Source organism: Rhipicephalus microplus, unplaced genomic scaffold (assembly GCF_043290135.1).
Source record: "Rhipicephalus microplus isolate Deutch F79 unplaced genomic scaffold, USDA_Rmic scaffold_24, whole genome shotgun sequence".
In the NCBI taxonomy this organism is placed as follows: Eukaryota; Metazoa; Arthropoda; class Arachnida; order Ixodida; family Ixodidae; genus Rhipicephalus; species Rhipicephalus microplus.
The window spans coordinates 9669175-9689796 of NW_027464597.1; the positions used below are offsets into that span (position 1 = coordinate 9669175).

Genomic DNA, 20622 nt, shown 5'->3' on the forward strand with positions numbered 1-20622 from the left:
TGGTTGGGGGAAAAATGGCTTAGCACTCCTACACTGCAGTGGAACCACTTACACAAGGGGTTGCATTTGAATTAATTCATGTCGAATACTTTGAAACTTTCAATATTTGAAATTCGACTTGAAGTTAATTCAAATACTGTAATATTTGTTCGAATATTCGAATATTTGCATAATACTGCTGATTATACTTCAGTTTCTTATGCACCTCGCGAAAGCTGTGCTACTCAGTACTTCTCTTTAGGGATGATCACATTTGCTTCTTAGCACTGCAGTATCTTGCCTTGCAACAAAAGACACTAGTGCTGAGAAGTGGGGAAAATCTTTTCGACAGGAAAACCCAAAACAAAGGATGCCAAATAACTGTTTATTAGCTTCAACGCTTGCGGTGCAGCTGCAGCGTGTTTCGGCGCTTCCAGCAGGCACGCCTCGAGCCGCCCACGGTCTTGGTGTAACGGTGACCCTTGCCCAAGCCACGCGACTTGCGACCGGCAGAGGTGAGGCCACGCAGCTCGCGGTGCTTGTGCACGGCCTGACAGATCCAGTTGGCCTTGGGGTCGCGCCTGATGGCCTTGTGGAAGGGATCCACCAGGATCACCTCGTAGTACTTGAAGGTGGAGTCCTGAGCCACCCAGTACGAGTTGAGCACGCGCAGTGCCTTGCACCGACGGCCGACTCGCTCCTGCAACGACCGGCAAGGCGTAGTTCAGATGGGTTCAACAAAGAACTATCACACAAAAGGACAGAAAAACTAAACAACGAAACGCTGTCCAGAGATCGCCCAAGCACACGTATGTTCGCAGAGTACAGAAACAAAAGAAAAACATTTTCTCAGTACAATGTGGAAGCAAGCTGCCTTTCCCACAGGAATGCCTCTCTTCCATTCACAAATGCAAGTTAGATTGTGACAGTCATGCATGGCCTACAGTGACCACAGTCTACTCACTGAAGCACTAATCCACCACCCTACTCATACCAAGCACTAATCCACCATACTGAAGCACTAATCCACCACCCTGCTCTGTATACAGCGACGCGAACATGAAGCAAGATATGCACCACCTTACAACTGCTCACGTCAAGCCATGCGTTGCGAATATTGTAGTTTTTCATGCTTTTTCCTTCCCTAGCGCTCCCTCCCAGCCACCTACACAAGACCCTCGGGGTGCAGTTCATCACATTTTAAAGGAAGCACGATCAACAAAAAGCAGCAGAGATCCTCAACGCACCTCGGCGATAGACTGGTGGTTGCGCACGGGCTTCAGGCTGTTGACACCGTGGTTCTTGGGCTTGCCATAGGTGCAGCCCTTGGGTACCTGCTTCTTGCGGCCACCACGACGCACCCGGATGCGGTAGATCACGTAACCTGCGCCAAACAGGCCGTTTGTCAGGATGTGGCAAAACAGAACATGACTGCAATGACTCTCTCTCATGAACAGCCGGCACAACCATTACGAGCACGATTTCCTTCAATGATACTCATTGCACCACAGATAGGGCGGCACCATGGAAACTGTAACCAGCTTCACATGCTGTGCACTGCAGCGAAACTTACGAAATTATTACACTAGTAACAAATGCATAACTTTAGTGAATTCTTTTGATTTGGACAGAAGGTTACTAAACGATGCTCCTACACGCTAATGCCTCAGTGATTCCAGTTTGACAAGGTCATTCAAACGATATGAAAACACGAAAACTGACTAACAAAAAAATGAAAAAAAAAAAACGTTCATAAGAACTGGATCTGCTGTTCCAGGCAAGAGGCTAAGCATGCCTCTTGAAACACCCGTGTCTAAAGCAGTTCACGCTAAATTTGTCGCATCGTTCCCGCATTCAAGTGCACACAGACAAGCTCAACTGTTAATTGAAAACGGTACACTTCGTGCGAGATAAGCAAGCATCATGTTAAAAGTTAGTTTTGCCCGAAAAGACCAGAGCTGATAGTGAAAGCAGCAACTGCAGGGAGGGGGGGGGGGGGGTACACTTGATACTGCAGTTAACCAAGACAAAAATTTGTTTCTGCTAGGCATCGATATCATGCATAGTCAACTCCATACACTCACCCAGTATGGTACTTTTGCAAGAGTGACCCTTGCATGCTTATCCCTTATAAACCTCCACATGGGTTCACAATGGTGGACTAGAGATTGATGTTGAGAATCTGACATCTCGGACACTGCATGTTTTTAACTGGCACTCTACATTAGCCATAGACTTCAGCTAGGTGGGGTTCAATATACCGAGGGAGCAATAAGTGCCCTTTTGTTGTTTACATTACCAAGTTCTTCAGTTCTAACCATGTTATTAGTAATAGGGAGCTTGCATGAACGGCAGCGACGCTATGCATTTTGGGTAGACAGCCATTTTTTTGGCAAGAGGCGGCTGGCGAGTGCAGCAGCGCAGTCGTGTTTGCGAGCGTTGGCGTAGCTTGCGAGCGTAATCGAGTGCGAGCGCGACGCAAATGTAACTCCAAGAAGTGTCGTGACCGATATTAGCTTCACCGGAAGACTTCACCGCAACGCTGTGCCAAAAAGACCTCGAGCGGTACGAAGAAGAGGCGAGAATTAGCTCCGAGTGGACCCATTCACGCTTCGTGCTGGCGACTGTGCAAGTGATGTGGAGATGTGGCCGCGCGTCGACAGCTCCGATATTCACGAATTTCTCGTTCCGAGGATGAGTTTGATTACTCGGGGAGGCCCTCGAGGATCACAACATTGTGAAGAGTGGCCGAGTGTGGGAGCCGTGCGTGAAAAAAGTCGCAGCTGACACTGTGGTAGTCGTCACTCAAGTAAGACGCGTTAAGAAATTGAGGAGCGCTCTTCTCGTGCACGTGCGTCGTACTCCACGTAGAATAACAACGCTGTGGGATGCGAGCAGACTTCGCTGTTCCCGGCCATGCATGTGCAGTGCGCGGCAAGGATCTCGCGATCACTCCCGCCCATGAACAAGACATCGATGGGTTGCTTGTTAACACACTGGGAGTTTAACCTGAACAGAAGCAAACATTAGCATCTCGGCAAAATCAAGTAATTTAACACCCATTTACTAGAGTGACGATCACGGTGTCAGCGGGGAATTTCTTCACCCACCCCCCCACAACCAGCCACTTGTCACAAGGTTGAGCCCTAGATTACCTTTAGACTTCAACAGCTTCCTGGGTAATGAAACTCGTCCTTGGAACAAGAAATTCCTGAATATCGGAGCTGTCGACGTGCGGCCACAAGTCCACGTCACTTACACAGTCGCCCGCACGAAGCGTGAATGGGTCCACTCTGAGATAATTCTCGTCTCTTCTTGGTACCGCTCGAGGTCTTTCTGGCACAGCGTTGCGGTGTAGTCTTCCAGTGAAGCAGACATCGTGCACGACACTTCTTGTAGTTAAATTTGCGTCGTGCTCGCACTTGATTACGCTCGCAAGCTACGCCAATGCTCGCAAACACGACTGCGCTGCTGCACTCCCCGGCCGCTTTTGACAAAAAAAAATGGCTGCCTACCCAGAGTGCATAGCGTCGCCGCCGTTCATGCAAGCTGCCTATATCTGGGGTTTGACACCACAAAACCAGGATACGATTATAAGACGCCGTGGTGAAGGGCTCTGGATATATGGACCATCTGGTGTCTTAACGTGCACTGACATCGCACAGCACACACACTTCTAGCAGCTTGCCTCCACCAAAATGCGGAAGCCACAGCCGGGATAAACCCACAACCTTCAGGGTCAGCAGCCGAGCACAGTAACTTACACCACAATGGCAGACAGCCCTAATGATCACGACACCACCACACTGCATTAGACAATTACAGCGAGAACATTCCTTTACAGGTATGTTGCATACCTGCCAAGTTCAAGGATTCTGAATCCGGGAGATTTCTGCAAGGGGGGGGGGGGGTGCACGGCACAAGGACATACAAACTAACAAAAAAAAAACACGAAAAACAAAGGGGGGTGGGAAGGGGGTCCCAATCACAAACGCCAACATCAGTGATGCGGTCTTATAGTGGCTAGGAGTCGCCGAACACACGAGGGTAGAGTTTTTCACTAAGGTGAGAGTCTGAAAGGATCAACACAACTAGCAGAATCTATTTCAGCTAAAACAACTCGCGGATGTCTTCCTGGGACACACGTGAATGGATGGGACGGCGCAGCTGGCTGCCACAAAAGCGCGGGTCAAAGCTTTGCTCACTACTAGATTCTTTTGACAGGAACGCCAAAACACGGCTGGCCCCTTTTTATTGCGATAGCAATTATATAGACACTCCAGGCTATTTTTTCACCGTCGCCACTGCCGCTGTCCTTCACCGCATATGTGTATGTATCTATATATATGAACACTCAAAAAAAAAAAACAAAAAAAACCCCGCCCACGCTTGCCTGTACTTTGCCCCATAAATGGATGCCTGTTGCGCACGCTTATCCTTTGATGGGGTTGCCGGGCCTACAAAGGCCACTTTGGTCTCTGCACAGGCCCCTTAGCGAAAACAGCACGCTTTTCATACACAGCGAGGTATAACTGGGACGTTTGTCAATTTCTACTCATCGGTACCTGTGATTACGTATCATGCATCGTTTTTGTTTAAACAGAGCGTTACGTGTCAAGCGGTAAATCTTGCTAGTTCCCTCTTGTCCTGCGAGTATCGTGTTCATGCGTCATTTGTGTGTGAGCAGCGCGCTGCACGTTTGAATCTGCTTGCTGTTTTTTTCAGCGTTACATTCCAAGTTGTTGCTGTCGCATTTATTGCTTCGCCCTTGCGGCGAAAGTGTACCTTTTTTAAAATTTTTTACGTACTTACTGCCTTGAACCTACCGCTGCGTGTCCTCGGAGTTCGTAGATTGCTATCGCGTCGCCGCGACCGCGGTCCCGTGCGCAGTGGTTGCTGTGAATGGTAGTTTATTTTACAATCCCCATGTGCTTGGCTTTGCACGTGCCTTCAAAACTAAGTCGTTTTATGCCATCTACGATAGCATCTTCCGCAGTTTTGTCCACAGAGTTAGCATAAATCATCGTTGCTTTGACTGGTTGAGCGCACACTTTTGGGGTTCTGTCAGTCACGTCGTCGCCATACATGCGCAGTTTTGTCCCCAGCAGTTGTGGCAACGACAATCACGTGCACTGTAGAAAACAGTGGGTGCACCGGTCGCACGCATACCGTATTTACTCGATTCTACTGCGCCCTCGGTTTCCACGACGAAAAAAAAAAGTAAGACATCGATTGTAATGCGCACCCATTTTTCTCGTTGGCCCGCACAATCACACCACTCGGGAAAACGACTCCTTTCAGGAGCATCTTCCATTTAAATATGAGGTACGGGGGAAGCTTGTGCCCATCTGACATGCAATAGAGCATTGCCGTCACTCTAGTTTTTTTCGTGGCCCGATGTCAGCACGCGAACTTGCTTCGCCCCCTTCTCGACAGCTGTGGTGCCAGGCATGGCGAAGTAATGAGGCGTCTGATCGGCATTTCCGATTTGCTTAAGCAGGTAGCCGTTGTTGTGCCGCAAGTTTAGGACGAAGCTCTGAAAACTGTGAAGCTTTTCTTCGTACTCCTCCAGCAACTTCTGGCATATGCCCGTTCGCCTTCAGAAGGAAAAGCCTTTCCTCTTCATAAAGTTAGTTGTCCAGCACTTGCTCGCTTCGAACTGGCTCCGCGTTAGCCCTTTTTCTAAGGCTGACTGCATAGCCCGCACTTGGAGCAGTTCTGTCGTCACGGGCGGCTGGGCCGCTCGCTGCTCAAGCACATACTCGGCGAGCAGCTCTTCTATTTGCGGAAACCGACCCTACTATAGTCCACTGAAGCCTTTACGTGAAGCTTTGCTGTCGACAATCTCTGCTTTTGTTTCCGCCAGTCCCGCAAGCACGTTTCCGGAACTCCGAACGACCGCAATGCGGCCCAATTTACGTCTGTTTCTGCACACGCGATGACTTTTGGTTTAAAAGCGGCATCGTGGTGCACTCGTCGAGTTTTTGGAGTCAGCCCTTCCATGCTGTCGATGCTAATGCACTACAAGACGACGAACTCCTCAGCACACGTACGAAGTGCCGCACAAGGGAAACACATTGGCAGAAATGGCCAACGCATCATGCGGACGCACGTAGGGGGAGGCCATTTTGGAAATACCTATGGCAATAGAATGACCGTATTCATTTTTTTTCCCCTACTCGATTCTAATGCGCATGCAACTCATGAATTTGCTTAACCAGAAAAATGTGCGCGTTAGATTTGAGTAATTACAGTACTTTCGAAGCTTCGAGTACGCGGCTCTCGGCCTTTGTTTGTATCAAAGTTTGTAACACCCGCCGCGATTAGGAAATGTGTTCGGAACGTTCGAATTGAGGCCCAATGAACATAGTGGAATTTGGCTTGGGGATTTTCCAAAAATTCGTATCTGCTGAGGGAGCGCCTCTTAAACTCATAATAAAATGGGGTAGGTTCGAAAAGCCTGGAGCAGATTGAGCTGCTTTATGAATCATCACAGAAATTTAGATCACGCACAGAAATTTCAATTTTCGGGAGATTTTCATGACAACCGTAAAACCAGAAAAAGTGGTCGAAACCCGGGTGTCTCCCAGCCAATCCGGGAGACTTGAGGGAGGCGAGGGACGCTGAAATGGCTTTAGACTGAAGATGCAATCACTATTCCTTAATGACCTGTGCTGTAATTTTATATGAAATATAAGACCTTTAAAGGAGTGTCATTTGTCTGTCCATGTTCCTGCAGCCAGTGCTTGAAAGGTCCATTGTGCGTTTCAGGCGGGCCATCTGGCAAATCCAGGAGACTTGGCAATCCAGGAGACTCCCGGCCAATCCGGGAGACTTGGCAGGTATGATGTTGCAATTGCAAATAAGTTTGTCGTAAATTGCACTCGCAGTACCCTGGCATTATGAACTATTCGGGCAAAGGCGGACATATGATTGACACTGCTTCCCACTTCAACGAGTCTCCGACGTATTCCGGTTGCTGTTAAGGGGCCGGAGCTCAGCACAAGCAGCGCGCGCATACCCAGTTTAGGGTTTTTCGGCAACATTATTCTGACATCATAAAGCTTTCGCAGCGAATGTGGATGGAATGCGCTTCAACAACACCACAGGAGATCTGCTTTTAACCATGTGAACTTCAGAGACTGTGCGTTGACTCTGCGATTGTGTCAGCCCTCGAATTAGATTCAATGTGACCTTCCAACTCATGCCCCTGCGAACACATCCCCTGCATCATTTGCAAGCACCTGGGACATACTCATTAAAGGACAGCCTAGTAAAGTTTCCACTGTTCTGTGATTGCAGACGTCCACTTCCTTTCAACCAACTGACGAGTGTGCTGTGCTGGTTTGGTGTGCCTTTGGTATCGAGAGCGCAATGACATCGCAGCTCACCGCATTCACGAGTAATTCAATGCCGTCCGCGGAAACAGGCCTGTCCACTGGATACTTCGAAAATAGCCAAGCACTAGTCAGAACCGCAGAACAGGAGCAAAAAGCTCTCACCCTGCTTGGCCCGGTATCCCAGGCGACGTGCCTTGTCGGGCCTGGTGGGACGGGGTGCCCGGTGACAGGTGTTGAGCTGGCGGTAGTGCCAGCAGCGCAGTCGCAGCAAGAATCGCATCACGTCCGACTGCTTCTTGCGCCACAGCTCTTGCATGTACTTGTACGCCCCCATGGCTGCTCGTCAGGCCCGCCTGAAACGCACAACGGACCTTTCAAGCACTCGCTGCAGGAACGTGGACAGACAAATGACACCCCTTTAAAGGTCTTATATTTCATATAAAATTACAGCACAGGTCATTAAGGAATAGTGATTGCATCTTCAGTCTAAAGCCATTTCAGCGTCCCTCGCCTCCCTCATTGGCTTTTAGGCCAGGACTCCCACACAGTGCTTTGACATGCATGACCGAACAGTTTTGATGCAAGACGTACAGACGGGCTAGTTGACGCGTCTGCATCAGTGAAAATACAAGCACAAGCTCAGACATTGTCGCGAGAGGAAACAACACTGACGCTTATGTCGTTCCCTTCCACGTCCTTCGATTTTCAATGATGCATTTTTCCAGGCAAAATGCTTATAATCAAATTACCCCTAGCTACGCCTTTTGTAGTGTTTGTATTTTTCACCTTTTACGTGGCGTAAAATGGAAGGCCTAGAGTCGACTCGATGTAGGCCGCGGTCGGCTTCGTGAAACCACGACGACCGGAGCCTGAACCCGTTTTGACCATTTAAAGCCTTCCGTGCTTAACCAAATACCCATCGCGATGGGCTTGACACGGCATATCACAGGTCCGTTTATTTTTTGCAAGAGCGACGACGTTACACATCACGCGATCAGCATAGAAGTGGGCAAACGAATAGGTTAGCGCAGACCTATAACAACACATGGCAAAAAATACAGCTCCCTTTGTAACACCAAATAAAGGTTTTGGTTGACACTGCGTCGCGGCAACTAAGCACTTGAACACGCCGATAGTTAAGATACATTACTGTCCAATTAACACATATACGATAATTGTGACAAGTCGTACCACCGAGAGGGACATGGCCTTCCCAAGCTGAACACCCGAAAGCATCAAGACGTCCTAAAATCTCGAATCAACAAAATATTGTCATCAAAGCTCTTAGTAACTAACAAAGTACACGTTCGGCTATAACACGCAGCTATATTTTAAAGTGCAAGGCGGATTTCGAGAGATTTAACTACACGGTATTAACGGAATAGCACATACCTCCCCGGCGCTGAGCACGAAAAAGAACCGAAAGAAAAATGAAAGAAAAATCTCGGCAAGTCACGATTCGTTCGAGAACCCGCGAGAAAATGTTTCAGTGTGGTCGCTTGTTTTTTACGATTACGCCAAACTTTGGCATTAACTTTATTTGAAATAAGCACTTTAAAGCTTACAGGCATACAATTTTTGATGATTCCGTTTTGATTTACAAGCTTTTATTTAAAACAAGGTTAATTTTTTACATTTATTTTTTAGGGAAGATGGTGGTAAGATATAGCATTGTTAAAGCTATTCTAGAAAGACTGGTAACTTCTAGTGAAATTTTGCAGCATTTTGTCAACGTTACTAGTAACGTTGCGTTTTGTTAAGGCGGCTAAATTCTGTTGTTGCTTGCGGCCGTACACATTTGTACTGACAATTTGCTTCGTAAGTGACTGTTACTTTTTTGTTTTCGCCGTCTCCAACGCACTTTAAACCAACGCTTTAAACGTTCTAGCATCTGTCTTTCCTAGCAACGCCTCCTAGATTTTTTGTGCCTGCCGGATTATCGGCGGTCACTTGGGAAGCGGCGGTCGTTGGAACTACGGTAGTGGCGCTACTCAAGTAGGGTGTCTTCAAATAAATTTTTACGTTTTTGGAGCTTATATGCAAGAAAAATAACGTAAAAAGTTTTAATAATTAACCCTACGTAAGTGATATTGTCATTGAAAAAGCAACTTTTTTAATACAAGGCATCCTCTAAAACTAGTAACAAACGTCAAAATTGCTAATCTCAAAGGCCAAGCACAAAGACCCTTACACCTACGTAGGCAGCGCCGCCTTAGATGACCGGCGTTTCGCGCTCATTCGGCAGGCGCGAGAAATCTAGGAGGTGTTGTTCCTAGCTACTCGCTTGCCGTCACTTACTTCAGGCCCCTCTTTGCGTCTCCACTGAACCGCGCACTACGTCGGCGTCGCTGACATGAACGCACCGCCGGCATTCGAGTCGTTCCTGCTGTTCGATGGTGAGAAGAAGGTGACCATCGAGAAAGACACCAAGGTGCCCAACGCGGCCATCTTCACGGTCAACAAGGAAGACCACACGCTGGCCAACATGATCCGCGCGCAGTTGCTCAAGGACCCCTGCGTCCTCTTCGCCGGCTACAAGGTGCCCCATCCTCTGGAGCACAAGTTCATCCTGCGCCTGCAGACCACGCCGGACAACACTCCGCAGGAGGCCTTCACCAACGCCATCACCGACCTCATCAGTGAGCTGTCGCTGCTCGAAGAGCGATTCAAGGAGGCCGTCAGAGAGAAGCACGATGGCCTGGAGTAATTCATTACTTTGCTTTGGTCACTGTGAACTCATCCGGGCAACTTGGTCTTGCTGCTTTCCCCTTACGGAGAAAGACGTGTATCAACAGACTGTACATAACTCATAGAATTGAATGTTTTCTTCCTCCTCGCCAACAGACTTGCCGTTTCGTGCACGAGTTGCGCACTCGGCGCCAGTTCGCGTTTTGTAGTGTTGCCGACCCAATCGGGGAGTGCTCGTTTAACGCTGTGCCAGAGCAGCCTCGCTGTGGCGAGAACACCCGTGAACGTGCTCCGAATACCGCCAGCTACTTCACTGCTGCAGGATCAGTCTGTAGCTCGCGTTTGTTGTTCAATGCCCTTTACTTCATCTCATTAAAGCATGATGAATTCCTTGAGCATGAATTTTGACATTGGGATACCCGCTGTGAGCCATGTTTCATGTTCATTTAACCTTCTGCCTGGCTGATGTGTTAGCTTAACTACGCAATGTGGGCTGCGGACCCTACAACCAAAAATGCATTGCATGGCCTTGTAAAAAACAAGCTTTAAGGACTATTTCTGAGCTCCTAGTTGTTTTGGTACAGCCAGCCATTTTGAAACTATTATTCAATAATTGTTGGCCGTCCTTGGAGCAGAATTCTACTATTTTTTTTAGTAACTGACTGGCTATTTTGGCTCTTCAGTTTTGTGACCATGTAAATAAACCCAAGCTTTTGTTTTGAAGCTGGTTATGCTTGCATTATGCCTTTTCAAAACAGCAGTACGGAATAAGGTCATACTCGCCATACTGAAAGGCAATAAGAGCACAATATCGACAAGACGAACGAAAGAACACATAACATGAGCATTGAACAGCTTACCGTTTTATTTATTCAATGCAATATAATGAAAGAAGGGTAGGGAAATCAGTCACGTGGAACTTCAAGCTATTTGCCATGATAAAATGGGTAAAAGATATTAACAAGATTACAAATTTCAGAGTGCACATAGGCACATGCAAAGATAGTTAATCTCCTCTTTGCGTAGTGTTACGTTTGTTTCACCAGCGCAAGTGTCGCACCTTAGTTTTATAGCGAAAGCTTTGGCTATCAGACGACTCTACACGCTTGGGTGCCTTCCTATTACTTTGCAGTCTGGGAACTCTGGTGTGCACCCGTACGTGCCTGCCGCAGTGGATGACTTTGTTGCTGCCTTCTTTTATTACACAATTGCTATGGTGTTTGCCTAGTTGCTGATTAAAATAATGACCCGTTTGACCAACGTGCATATTTCAGCAGAGCGGAACTTTATTGACGATGTGGGCTGTGCATCCTATCAACGGTTTCATTGTGCACAAAAGCTACTTGGGCCCTTCCCAGTTGACGCATCTACGAAGTTTGCCTAGCTTACTGGGGGTGCTAAAAAGCTCTTCTACGTGCGATTTCTTGGCGATTTTCTTGATATCGTGCACGATACCACAAATGTTAGACAAGCACTCGTCCTGTGTGTTTCTTCATTCATCTCGTCTATTATGCGCCGTTTTTACCTCTTACGTGTGACCAACTAGCCCAGCGAAACACTTTTGTGATACTCGCCATGTTGCAAGTCCTTGTTGAATCTTGCACCGCAGATGAGTGTGTTGGGTACGAACACTTCCTTATCTGCTTGCTCCTTAGAATTCCCAACTCTTGTGATAGCTTTGTTACCACTAGCGGAACAAGTGTAATTACAAAAGCACTCATGTTGTCAGAAATCCGGAGACTTGTTAGGTGGATATCCTCACCTCTCTGTGCATAGTTCATTAAAAAGAAAACCTGCTATTTTGGATACCGTTCAATGTTCATCATTACAGCCAAAATGAAACGGTGATGCAGTATTTCAACCAGTGCCCAGCAACTTATTTAAAATGCATTTTTGAGCTATCGCATCCTGATCTGTTAGCAAACTAATAAAACTTAACATGATCGAACTGGCAGCATTATACGTTTTGTTCCCACACAATTGCTTTTTATAACCTGGTCATCACAATCTCCTCCACCGTGAGAGTTACTTCTACATTCGTAGCATATACATTACAAGGCACACTTAGACTAAAGAAAATATCTACAATCAAGGCAAACAGCAGCATCACTGATGTGGTCAGTCTTACAGACTTCATTGAATAGCATATATCAAGTTCTTGCTTTATTCATAAGAAGTAGGAGTGTGCAAATATTCAAAATTTTGAATATTTTTCAGGTAGTGCTTGCTATTCTATTCGCCCTGGAATTTTTTCTAATTAAATTTTCCAAAGACAAATGCGGTCAACATCCAATTGAAACTGACCTCTTCAGATCTTCAATATGCTTCACGTCATCACATTCTCGTATTTGGCAAAGCTGCCTTACAGACTTCGCTATGGTCAAACTTCCCAAAGACAGTCAACGTCACTTAGAAGCGTGGCGGTTTAGGCTAGTTGGTACAACATGAAAACAATTGTTATAGCGGAATAACTCTTATAGCACGTTCTGTTCTCGCGCTATAACAATCGTCAGGTCAACGTTGAATTAAAAACAGTGCCTTGAGATTATTCAAATGCTTCACCTCATTACACTACCCTATTGGGGCAAGGCTGTCTTTTATGCTCCACTACGATCCTAAATGTACTGACTCAAAAAAAAAAAAAAATGCTTCCAACATAAAGATGATAGATGTGGCAGAAGTGAGGGTGCAACTGATGCTGTTTCGGGCCTGAAATTTGGGCAGGAAGTTCTAAAGATTGGACACTGAAGATTTTTAGCACACAAACTTTCAAACGTTCTTGTATGACGACGTCTACGAGGCAGATTTGGAATTCCCAACTCGGAGGGAGCACAACCTTGTCTGCCGCATCAGTTAGGCTTCCACAAACGTTGAAAGGGGATGAGGAAATTGCGTCTTTGCCTTTCACGTGAAAAAGTGCTGTCGGCAACACTTCGGTAGCACCAAATCATGTACTAATACAATGCAGCCTGTGCAGTGCCTCATTCTCGATAAGACTTATGAAATAGCATCCTGCCAGCACTTCATCAAACTAGCGAAAAGAAACACTTTCATGTTGCTAGGCTAGTTAACCTCCTTGTCTTTCCTTGCATCTCTCTCTTCATGTTGCTGTATTTCAGAAGAATATGCTTAGGAGTAAGCTCCAACCTTTCTTTATCCCACGATTCCACTTCGAACTATTACAAAAGTGTTCGCTTCGATTCGCACTCACATCTGCATATTTGAATTTGCTTCACACTCACAATTTCGCTATTCACACATCTCTATAGTAGTTTACAGCCTAAGAATACTAGAAAAATATAAGCTCCCCGCACAGCGGTCGCCCTCCCTCTAGGCATAATTTGCATACACGTCTTACTGAATCACAGTCGGCTATTTACGTGACGTCAGGCACATAACTTGCCCGTACAGGCTCCTGTTCATTTCGCTAGATTTTGGCTGGAAAATTTTACTTAGCAAAATTTCATTAAAACATTTTGACCACATTGCTCTGCGAAATATAACGTTTTAAGAAGGAACAACAAATTTATAATTTACAGTATGTGTAGTATTTGCATTATCAGCGAGTGTGCTTATGGTTATAACCGAAATCGCCAATCATTGCTTTGTTGCATAGATGAGCGACAGGCGGGCTGCAGTAGTGGGGGCGGAGCATGTATTTATTCTTAGCTTAAGAACTGCTCTGACAAGCTGATAAAGGGTTGTTAACTACTTCAAAAGTGAATAATATGACAGTAACTGTATCATAGCTCACATTGATGAATTAAGTTTCAGTGGCATCTGGTCTTTCACAGCAGCGGTGGGGGGAAATGAAAATTTCTGTTTGTTCACAAAGAGTGGAGAAGATCTGCAACATTGTAGACCAGGAAAGCATGTTAATAGCACAACGTTGTTGTTTCTACTAGTTGGCTGAGCACACTTATAGTACATAACAACACACTGGTCAAGTCCCTTTTTGTTTCATGCCGTTGTACCTTCCCCGTTTGAATGTAGCTCCCATAGCTGGGACTCACACAAGTGACCCTGTATAGCTTGGTGTCAGAAATGTAATGCACTCGAATAGTTGTAATGTTTAAAGGTACACTAAAGGCAAATTTGTGTCAAGTGAAAGAACCATGTTTGGGAATGTCTTAAAACATCAATATTATCAACAGTAGTCCTCTAAGAAATTAGGGTAAATTTACGACATCACATGTGCCACGAGTGGAATATTTTTTAAATGATCCCAATGACATGAGAGTGTCCAGCTACAATAATTTACTGGTAATCAAATTAGCTGCAGTAAAGAAAGAACCTTCCGTGAATTACAGCACGTAAGAAAATGCTGCTTGTCTATTTTTCTTTGATTCATAAGAAAAAGAACCGCCTGGCATTACCATGGGGAATGGCAGAAGTGGTCCCAAAGTTCCATTTTGCCTGGCTTGGCTGCATAGGTGGTGCCACCTAGCGGGCCCTAGTGCAACCAAGCAAGCAGAAAATTATTGAATAGCCGTTGTTCCTGCTGTGGCTCCCGCTACTTTTGCTCTGATGTTGCTAGTGTCGGCAGCCGCGTAGTGAAATTGGGCAACGTTGTACACGGAAACAGTGACATCAGAAAAATCGCTTTCAGGCAGGTGATTCGAAAGCGATGCAGGCCACTAAAACGAGATTTAGTTTCAAAATAAGCACTTCCTTGGCACAAAAATTGCACTATGACCATTTCTGGACCACTACTTCAACAATTGCCAATTTAATACTTGCTTCCAACACTTCAAAGCCATGCTTTGTCATTGATATCCAGTCACCATGGCCTGTACACAAGTCAATTGGAAAAAACTTGCATAATTTCATTCTTCTTTTCTTCACAGAGAAGACACAAACTGCAACGAACTTCTTGGGATCAATGCTACACGTAGCTATGATTTTTTTCTCTGCTTTAAGTAATCACTGCCATATTGGACATGCTTTACAGCCCACGTTAACGAGACCAACTGGCCATAATGCGTGGGTAAATCATGGTGAAAATTATGACATGACATGACCAACTAGTTTAGTTTTGAAAGTCCTAAATCATCTTCTGTTTTCATCTCGACTTGGCCATTGACCGCAACTTCCTCGTCACATTACCCGACCAAACTTTCATAGAACTGTTAACCATAGATTTTTTAAAGTCAAGAACAAGCACAGTATTGATTTGTTATGACTACTTCATCAAGATATTAACATTATGCACACACATACACCTCTTATACCACTTTTATTTGGGGGTGGGGTCCTTCGAGGTAACAAAATGAGCACATGAGACAGGAGAAGACACAAAAAGCGGGCAGCGACGGTTTCACTGTAAAGGTTGGGCTAGGAGTGGGGCGGCACGTACGGGTGCACCAGGTGACGAGAGAAGGCGCGCACCTGCTCGGCGCCGCGCACCTCCTGGTCGAGCAGGGGCAGCCGCGTCACGTGGAAGTCCTCGTACAGGTCGGCGATCTGGTCCAGGTACTTGGCCTGCAGGCGGCAACGGGCGGCGCACATGCGGCACGGGTTGCGTTCCGGAAACAGTAGCTGGTTGACGACGATGTTGTGTGTGTCGATGCCACACTTGGTGAGCTCCTGGACGAGCCGCTCGGTCTCGTAGAGCGAGAGGAACTCGGCGATACAGACGCACACGAAGGTCGTCTGGTCCGGGTCGCGGAACTGGGCGTTGACCTGGCGGATGACGGGCAGCATCTCTTCTACCTTGGAGGACATGGCGTCCGCCGTCAGTTCCTGCAGACCCAGCAGGCCGGCCACTTGCGAGATGAATGGGCTCAGGTGGGACTTGAGACGCAGAAGCTTGCCCATCCCCTTCTCCATGACCTGCATGCATGAGCATATACGGGTTGGCTTTTTTTTATCGAAGAAGGCAGCACAAAATAATGCAACGGACCTAAGCAAGCAGGAAACACAGACAAGATTATTGGTGCATACTACTGATCACACAGAGAGGGAAATCGCCAAACTGTTTCCTATATGCATTAGTGAACAGCACATCAGCAGACCCTCAATGTGCTTTCTGAAAAAGAAATTAACCTTTCGTAAGTAGTCATGCCTCCCCTTGCAAAATACATGATGCGTCGGAGGCACTTTTTGACCTGGAGGCTGAAATGTCAACCATTTTTGATTGCCAACTATCTCCTCTTGTTTTTCTTTCTCCAAGCCTTACATAAGTCATTTCATGCTTGAAGTGAAATAAATTGTGCATCACAAAATGAAATCGTACCAACTAGCCCCCGCTACAGCCTTATTAAATAAGCATGGCGCAAACTGTCTATGGAGAATTTTAGTGACAGAAAAAGCAGATATGGTATTTCCTGTTTCAAACAGTTTGTGAAACTATGAAGAAAATTAGAAGGACAAGCTTGTAAATGCCTATGAAGAAGCAAAGAAAACCTTCAGCATGTGCCCACATGTCCAAAATAAAGTCTTACACAGAGGTACTCAAATAGGGGCCCCCGAGAAATCTATTAGAATAGAGCCACATACTTCACTCTGCCTGCTGTGTAATGACTTCTCACCCCCCCCCCCTTTTTTTTATCTGTCTGCAGGTAGTTCCTTACCTATTCTACCGGCCTACAAGGATCCCCAAAAATTCATGGCTAAAGAAACATCACATTTACTACATATGTTGACAGACAAAGAACCAGCAAAATAATGATACGAATAATAATAGAAAGAGGTGAGCAACTACACTCTATGTAAGTTATTCCTAGTAGTAAAGCTTTGTTTTACGACCACATACTCATGATCGTAAATAATTTGCAAGTCTTCTTTATGTAGACAGCATAAAGACTGTCTTAGACAGAGCTCGCTGTGAGCTTCACGGTTAAAACTGAAACATAAAACACACTGTTTTTTCGAGTTTACCATCGTTCCTCAATTAATAAAGTACTATTGGGCCATCGTGGGAGTGGGAATGAATGCCAAACATTGAACAATAATAGCAAGTAAAATAATGTCCATACATCTAAGAATAAATCTCAAGAAGAGAATGAGTAAACACAATGAATTCCATTTTCTACTACACAAGAAAGGTGCATTTAAAACAGTCCGTATAGGCAAAATAATGCAAGATCTTCAGGTAATGGAAGTTTCCCGTGTTAGATCTTACAGCAGAAGTTAGGTCAGCTAACAATCCAAAGATACCAGACTAGAGGAGTTATTCGTGAAGGGAAGAACTTCAGGGATTAGGTGCATTGGCAATCTTCGAATGATTGTGAGCCTAGGATTGAAAGTGTTGCGAGTGAAAAATGTTTACCGAACCCACAGTATTCGAAGTGAATGGCTTTTTTTATTTGAATGGGCTCAATTTGATTATTGGCATTTTAGATGTTTGCTGGCACTGCTTTCTCACTGTTGATTTAAAGTGCTAGTTACCTTAAAGTCCTCTTAACATAAACACTATGCTCCTGGCTTAAAAATCATTTCTGCTTATTTTCGCTTAAAAGTAAAATCCTTCATATTTTGCTTAAAAGCGTCTATTCAATTTCAGCTCTGCAGTGACCAGATCACTTGACCCAACACTACTGCATCTGAACAAATTAGTGAGAATGTTTCTGCTACATTTATCTATATTATGCGCTTGTGTGGTTAATTTATCTACTGTCAGATGGCACCACTTGTCCAGACCATTCAAGTTCGTCGGCAAACCAAAAATCTTATACTGTTATCATTAAAAATAATTATATTGTACGAATTGAAAAACCTCCACAGCCCACATTATGATTGACCATCTATAAATACGTGAATTAACACAATTTCATGCCAAGGTTCTCAAAAACAAATTTCAAGCAAGTGGAAGTATTATGGTGTATTTCACAGCAATTATTTGCAATGACAATTTAAAAAATTTTTTATACATTGCACAGTCAGTCCAGACATATTTTGCGAACCGAATTCTATGACCCAATCAAATACCATGCCATAGTTACCAGCTAGTAGCAGGCATTACTAAAAAGAAAGAAAAAACTCTCCGACCAGTTGAAGCCAATCAGTTCTAACCAAAAGTGATATAAAGGAGGTTTAGGTGAAAAGAATGCCTAAGTATTTTACGATAAGCTCAGTGCCTGCGGTCTCCCTGCAGAGAAATGGTAAAAGCATGTTCCGCCTCTAAATGAGGACGTTGTGTCACAAGAAATGATCTGTGGACAGCATCGTTTCGTGCCTTAGTTATATGATTGATAAAATTTAATTAGAGCTGCAATCAAACCACTTTTTGCCAATGCGCAGCTTATCACACATTAATAGCCACGGAATATATTACACGAAGAGTTACCATATGCCACAACCAGAGATACAGCATCAATAGTGAGGCGTGGTCATGTTAACACTGAGCATCTTCTCTTGCCTGCTCTCACATTTTTTTTTTGCCGCCATGCTACCTAGGCTGGTATGATTGCATGACTTATCAATTGTGCCTCCTACAGTGATGGAAGCGACTTTTTGCTTTTTAGAACAGTAAATAATGCTTCTTTGGAGCAGTTATAAATGTTTTTGGAGCAGATGGTAAAATATTCCTATTTTCTTGAGTTTAGTTCTCTAACATTCTTTAGAGTTTGAAGCATTATTTAAGCATTTATGAATAATATTAACATGTACTGCACACTCCATAATCATCACAAATTGCAAGAGTAGCTCGATGGTGATTCACTAAGTAAGATTACCTATACATTTAACATACCAGTACTTCTGGCAGAAATCAGGTCAAAGCTGACAGAGATATATGTAATCAGTAACACATCACAGTCATCACAGCAGCAGTTAATCATCAGTATGGTATCAAACAAATAAATTATTTCACCGAAATAGTCTCCTTGTCAAGTAAAAATATGCAGATAAATCAGATATTTGTCGACAGTGCCAGTACTTGTGGCATTTTCAATATTCTAGCACGCAGCCAGGCTTCTCTGCGGTGGTTTAGAGGCTAAGACACTCGGCTGCTGGACCACAGGTCGTGGGATCGAATCCCAGCTGCGTCGGCTGCATTTTCAATTAAAGCGAAAATGTTGTAGGTCCGTGTGCTCAGATTTGGGTGCACATTAAAACCCCAGGTGGTCGAAATTTCCGGAGTCCTCCACTATCGCATCTCTCATAATCATATGGTCGTTTTGGGCGTTGAACACCACATATCAATAAATGCAGCTAGTATATCGGGAGCGTACTAAAATGATATTACACAGCTTGTTTTTGGTTTGCATACAGAGTTAATACCTCTGCAAGTGCATACAGCCGACTGCCTGGACAATATGCACTTTCACAACTTTTCTGGTATGCATTCTTACAGCTTCTACTTCAAAGCAGCGTGACAAAGTAAAAACAGATACAGGAAGGAAATCCTGACAGACGTGCATCTTAGCTGTTTATGAGAAAAAACCAGGGGTTAACTTTTTGTGCAGAGTTAGCGATTCCGTCTTGGTGCATGTGTTGTTTGTCCACAATGTTTTTACCCTGTCTTTTTGTTGTTGTTTTTGTAACGAAACAGCTGACAGATGAGTTTGGTTTTATCGCTATGTCTGTTTCCATTTGCAGCCCTGCTTTGGCATACGAAGAATGCAATACCAACACGTCCAAACGCAAGCTTTAAGGTAAATCCTACGGCTGCCAACAATCCAGCTCGTGACACAGCGGCCGGTGCACCAGCTGACAAGTCGACATTTAATGGCACTCACTATTGATGGGCTTTTTACGCCCTAAAACCACGATAGGATTATGAGAGACGCCCTAGTGGAGGGCTCCGGAAATTTAGGCCATATGGTGTCCTTAACGCGGATCTAACTGTAAGTTTCGCCAATTGGTTTCGCATGCCTCGAAATGCAGCCACGGTGGCGGGATTGATCTCGCGACCCGTAGGGTGCGCCATAACCAGAGGGCCGGTGGTCACTAATGTCGATTACCTGAGGGAACGAGAGCAGTCTGAGCGTGTGTCCGGTGGGCGCGGTGTCGAAGATGACCACGGAGAAGTTCATGCTGCGCACCAGCTTCATGACCTCAGCGTAGCTCATGGCCTCGTCGATACCCGGAAAGGCGCCCAGAATCTCCTGCATCATGCTCTTGCTGGCGCGGAAAGGGTCGCCCTCCTCGAAGTACTCGTCGGGCAGCTCGGAGAAGCCCAGGTTTGGATCGATTTCCATGGCATACAGGTTGGAGAAGCCATTTACCGGAGTGGGGACCTTGGAGAACTTCTGGTCGAACGCATCCGATATGTTGTGCGCCGGGTCGGTGGAGATGATGAGCACGCTGTCGCGCGTCGCCGCCAGTTGCACGGCCAGGCTGCAGCTGCAGGTGGTCTTGCCGACACCTCCCTTGCCGCCGACGAAGACCCACTTGAGGGACTTCTGCTCGATGATGTTCATGAGCGACGGCTCGAGAAGGTCGCCGACGGCCGACGCCTTGTCATCGCCCGCTGTGTTGGACGCCATCAGATCGCGTGCTCGCCTATGCTACGCTATGACGGCTACGTCTCCCTTCTGACGGAGCAGAAGCGCTGTTTGGCGCAAGTGGAAGCGACGTCAAAGGGCTGTGGCACAGATGCAGTGGACGTAATCCATTCACAGCAGGTGTATTATGTGCATCATCCATTCGCGACCGATGGCTGCGACTGGCT

At 45.7% G+C, this 20622-nt stretch overlaps 3 protein-coding genes across 3 annotated transcripts; 1 reads left to right on the top strand and 2 right to left on the bottom strand.

Annotated features, from left to right (window-relative positions):
* Positions 1-350: 350 nt before the first annotated feature.
* LOC142786463 (large ribosomal subunit protein eL15-like) lies at positions 351-8846 on the bottom strand. Its single transcript, XM_075884170.1, has 4 exons — positions 8712-8846; positions 7482-7672; positions 1227-1363; positions 351-679 (listed from the first exon to the last, which is right to left on the bottom strand). The coding sequence occupies exons 2-4, from the start codon at positions 7651-7653 to the stop codon at positions 374-376; spliced, it is 615 nt and encodes a 204-aa protein (XP_075740285.1). The 5' UTR covers positions 7654-7672; positions 8712-8846; the 3' UTR covers positions 351-373.
* A 734-nt stretch (positions 8847-9580) lies between these two features.
* LOC142786483 (DNA-directed RNA polymerase II subunit RPB11-a-like) lies at positions 9581-11813 on the top strand. The gene has a single exon (XM_075884193.1). It carries the CDS (start codon positions 9673-9675, stop codon positions 10024-10026), a length of 354 nt encoding a protein of 117 aa, XP_075740308.1. The 5' UTR covers positions 9581-9672; the 3' UTR covers positions 10027-11813.
* Positions 11814-15224: 3411 nt separating this feature from the next.
* On the bottom strand, positions 15225-20619 carry LOC142786480 (ATPase ASNA1 homolog). Its single transcript, XM_075884190.1, has 2 exons — positions 19913-20619; positions 15225-15839 (listed from the first exon to the last, which is right to left on the bottom strand). Exons 1-2 carry the CDS (start codon positions 20435-20437, stop codon positions 15342-15344), a joined length of 1023 nt encoding a protein of 340 aa, XP_075740305.1. The 5' UTR covers positions 20438-20619; the 3' UTR covers positions 15225-15341.
* Positions 20620-20622: the final 3 nt, after the last annotated feature.

Excerpts from the sequence above, each read along its gene's own strand:
- LOC142786480 (XM_075884190.1), bottom strand. The coding sequence starts at position 20,437 with ATGGCGTCCAACACAGCGGGCGATGACAAGGCGTCGGCCGTCGGCGAC. Across the intron at positions 15,840-19,912 it reads GACTGCTCTCGTTCCCTCAG|GTCATGGAGAAGGGGATGGG; the intron begins GTAATCGACATT and ends TCATGCATGCAG.
- LOC142786463 (XM_075884170.1), bottom strand. The coding sequence starts at position 7,653 with ATGGGGGCGTACAAGTACATGCAAGAGCTGTGGCGCAAGAAGCAGTCG. Across the intron at positions 1,364-7,481 it reads GGGATACCGGGCCAAGCAGG|GTTACGTGATCTACCGCATC; the intron begins GTGAGAGCTTTT and ends TGTTTGGCGCAG. Across the intron at positions 680-1,226 it reads ACCACCAGTCTATCGCCGAG|GAGCGAGTCGGCCGTCGGTG; the intron begins GTGCGTTGAGGA and ends CGGTCGTTGCAG.
- LOC142786483 (XM_075884193.1), top strand. The coding sequence starts at position 9,673 with ATGAACGCACCGCCGGCATTCGAGTCGTTCCTGCTGTTCGATGGTGAG.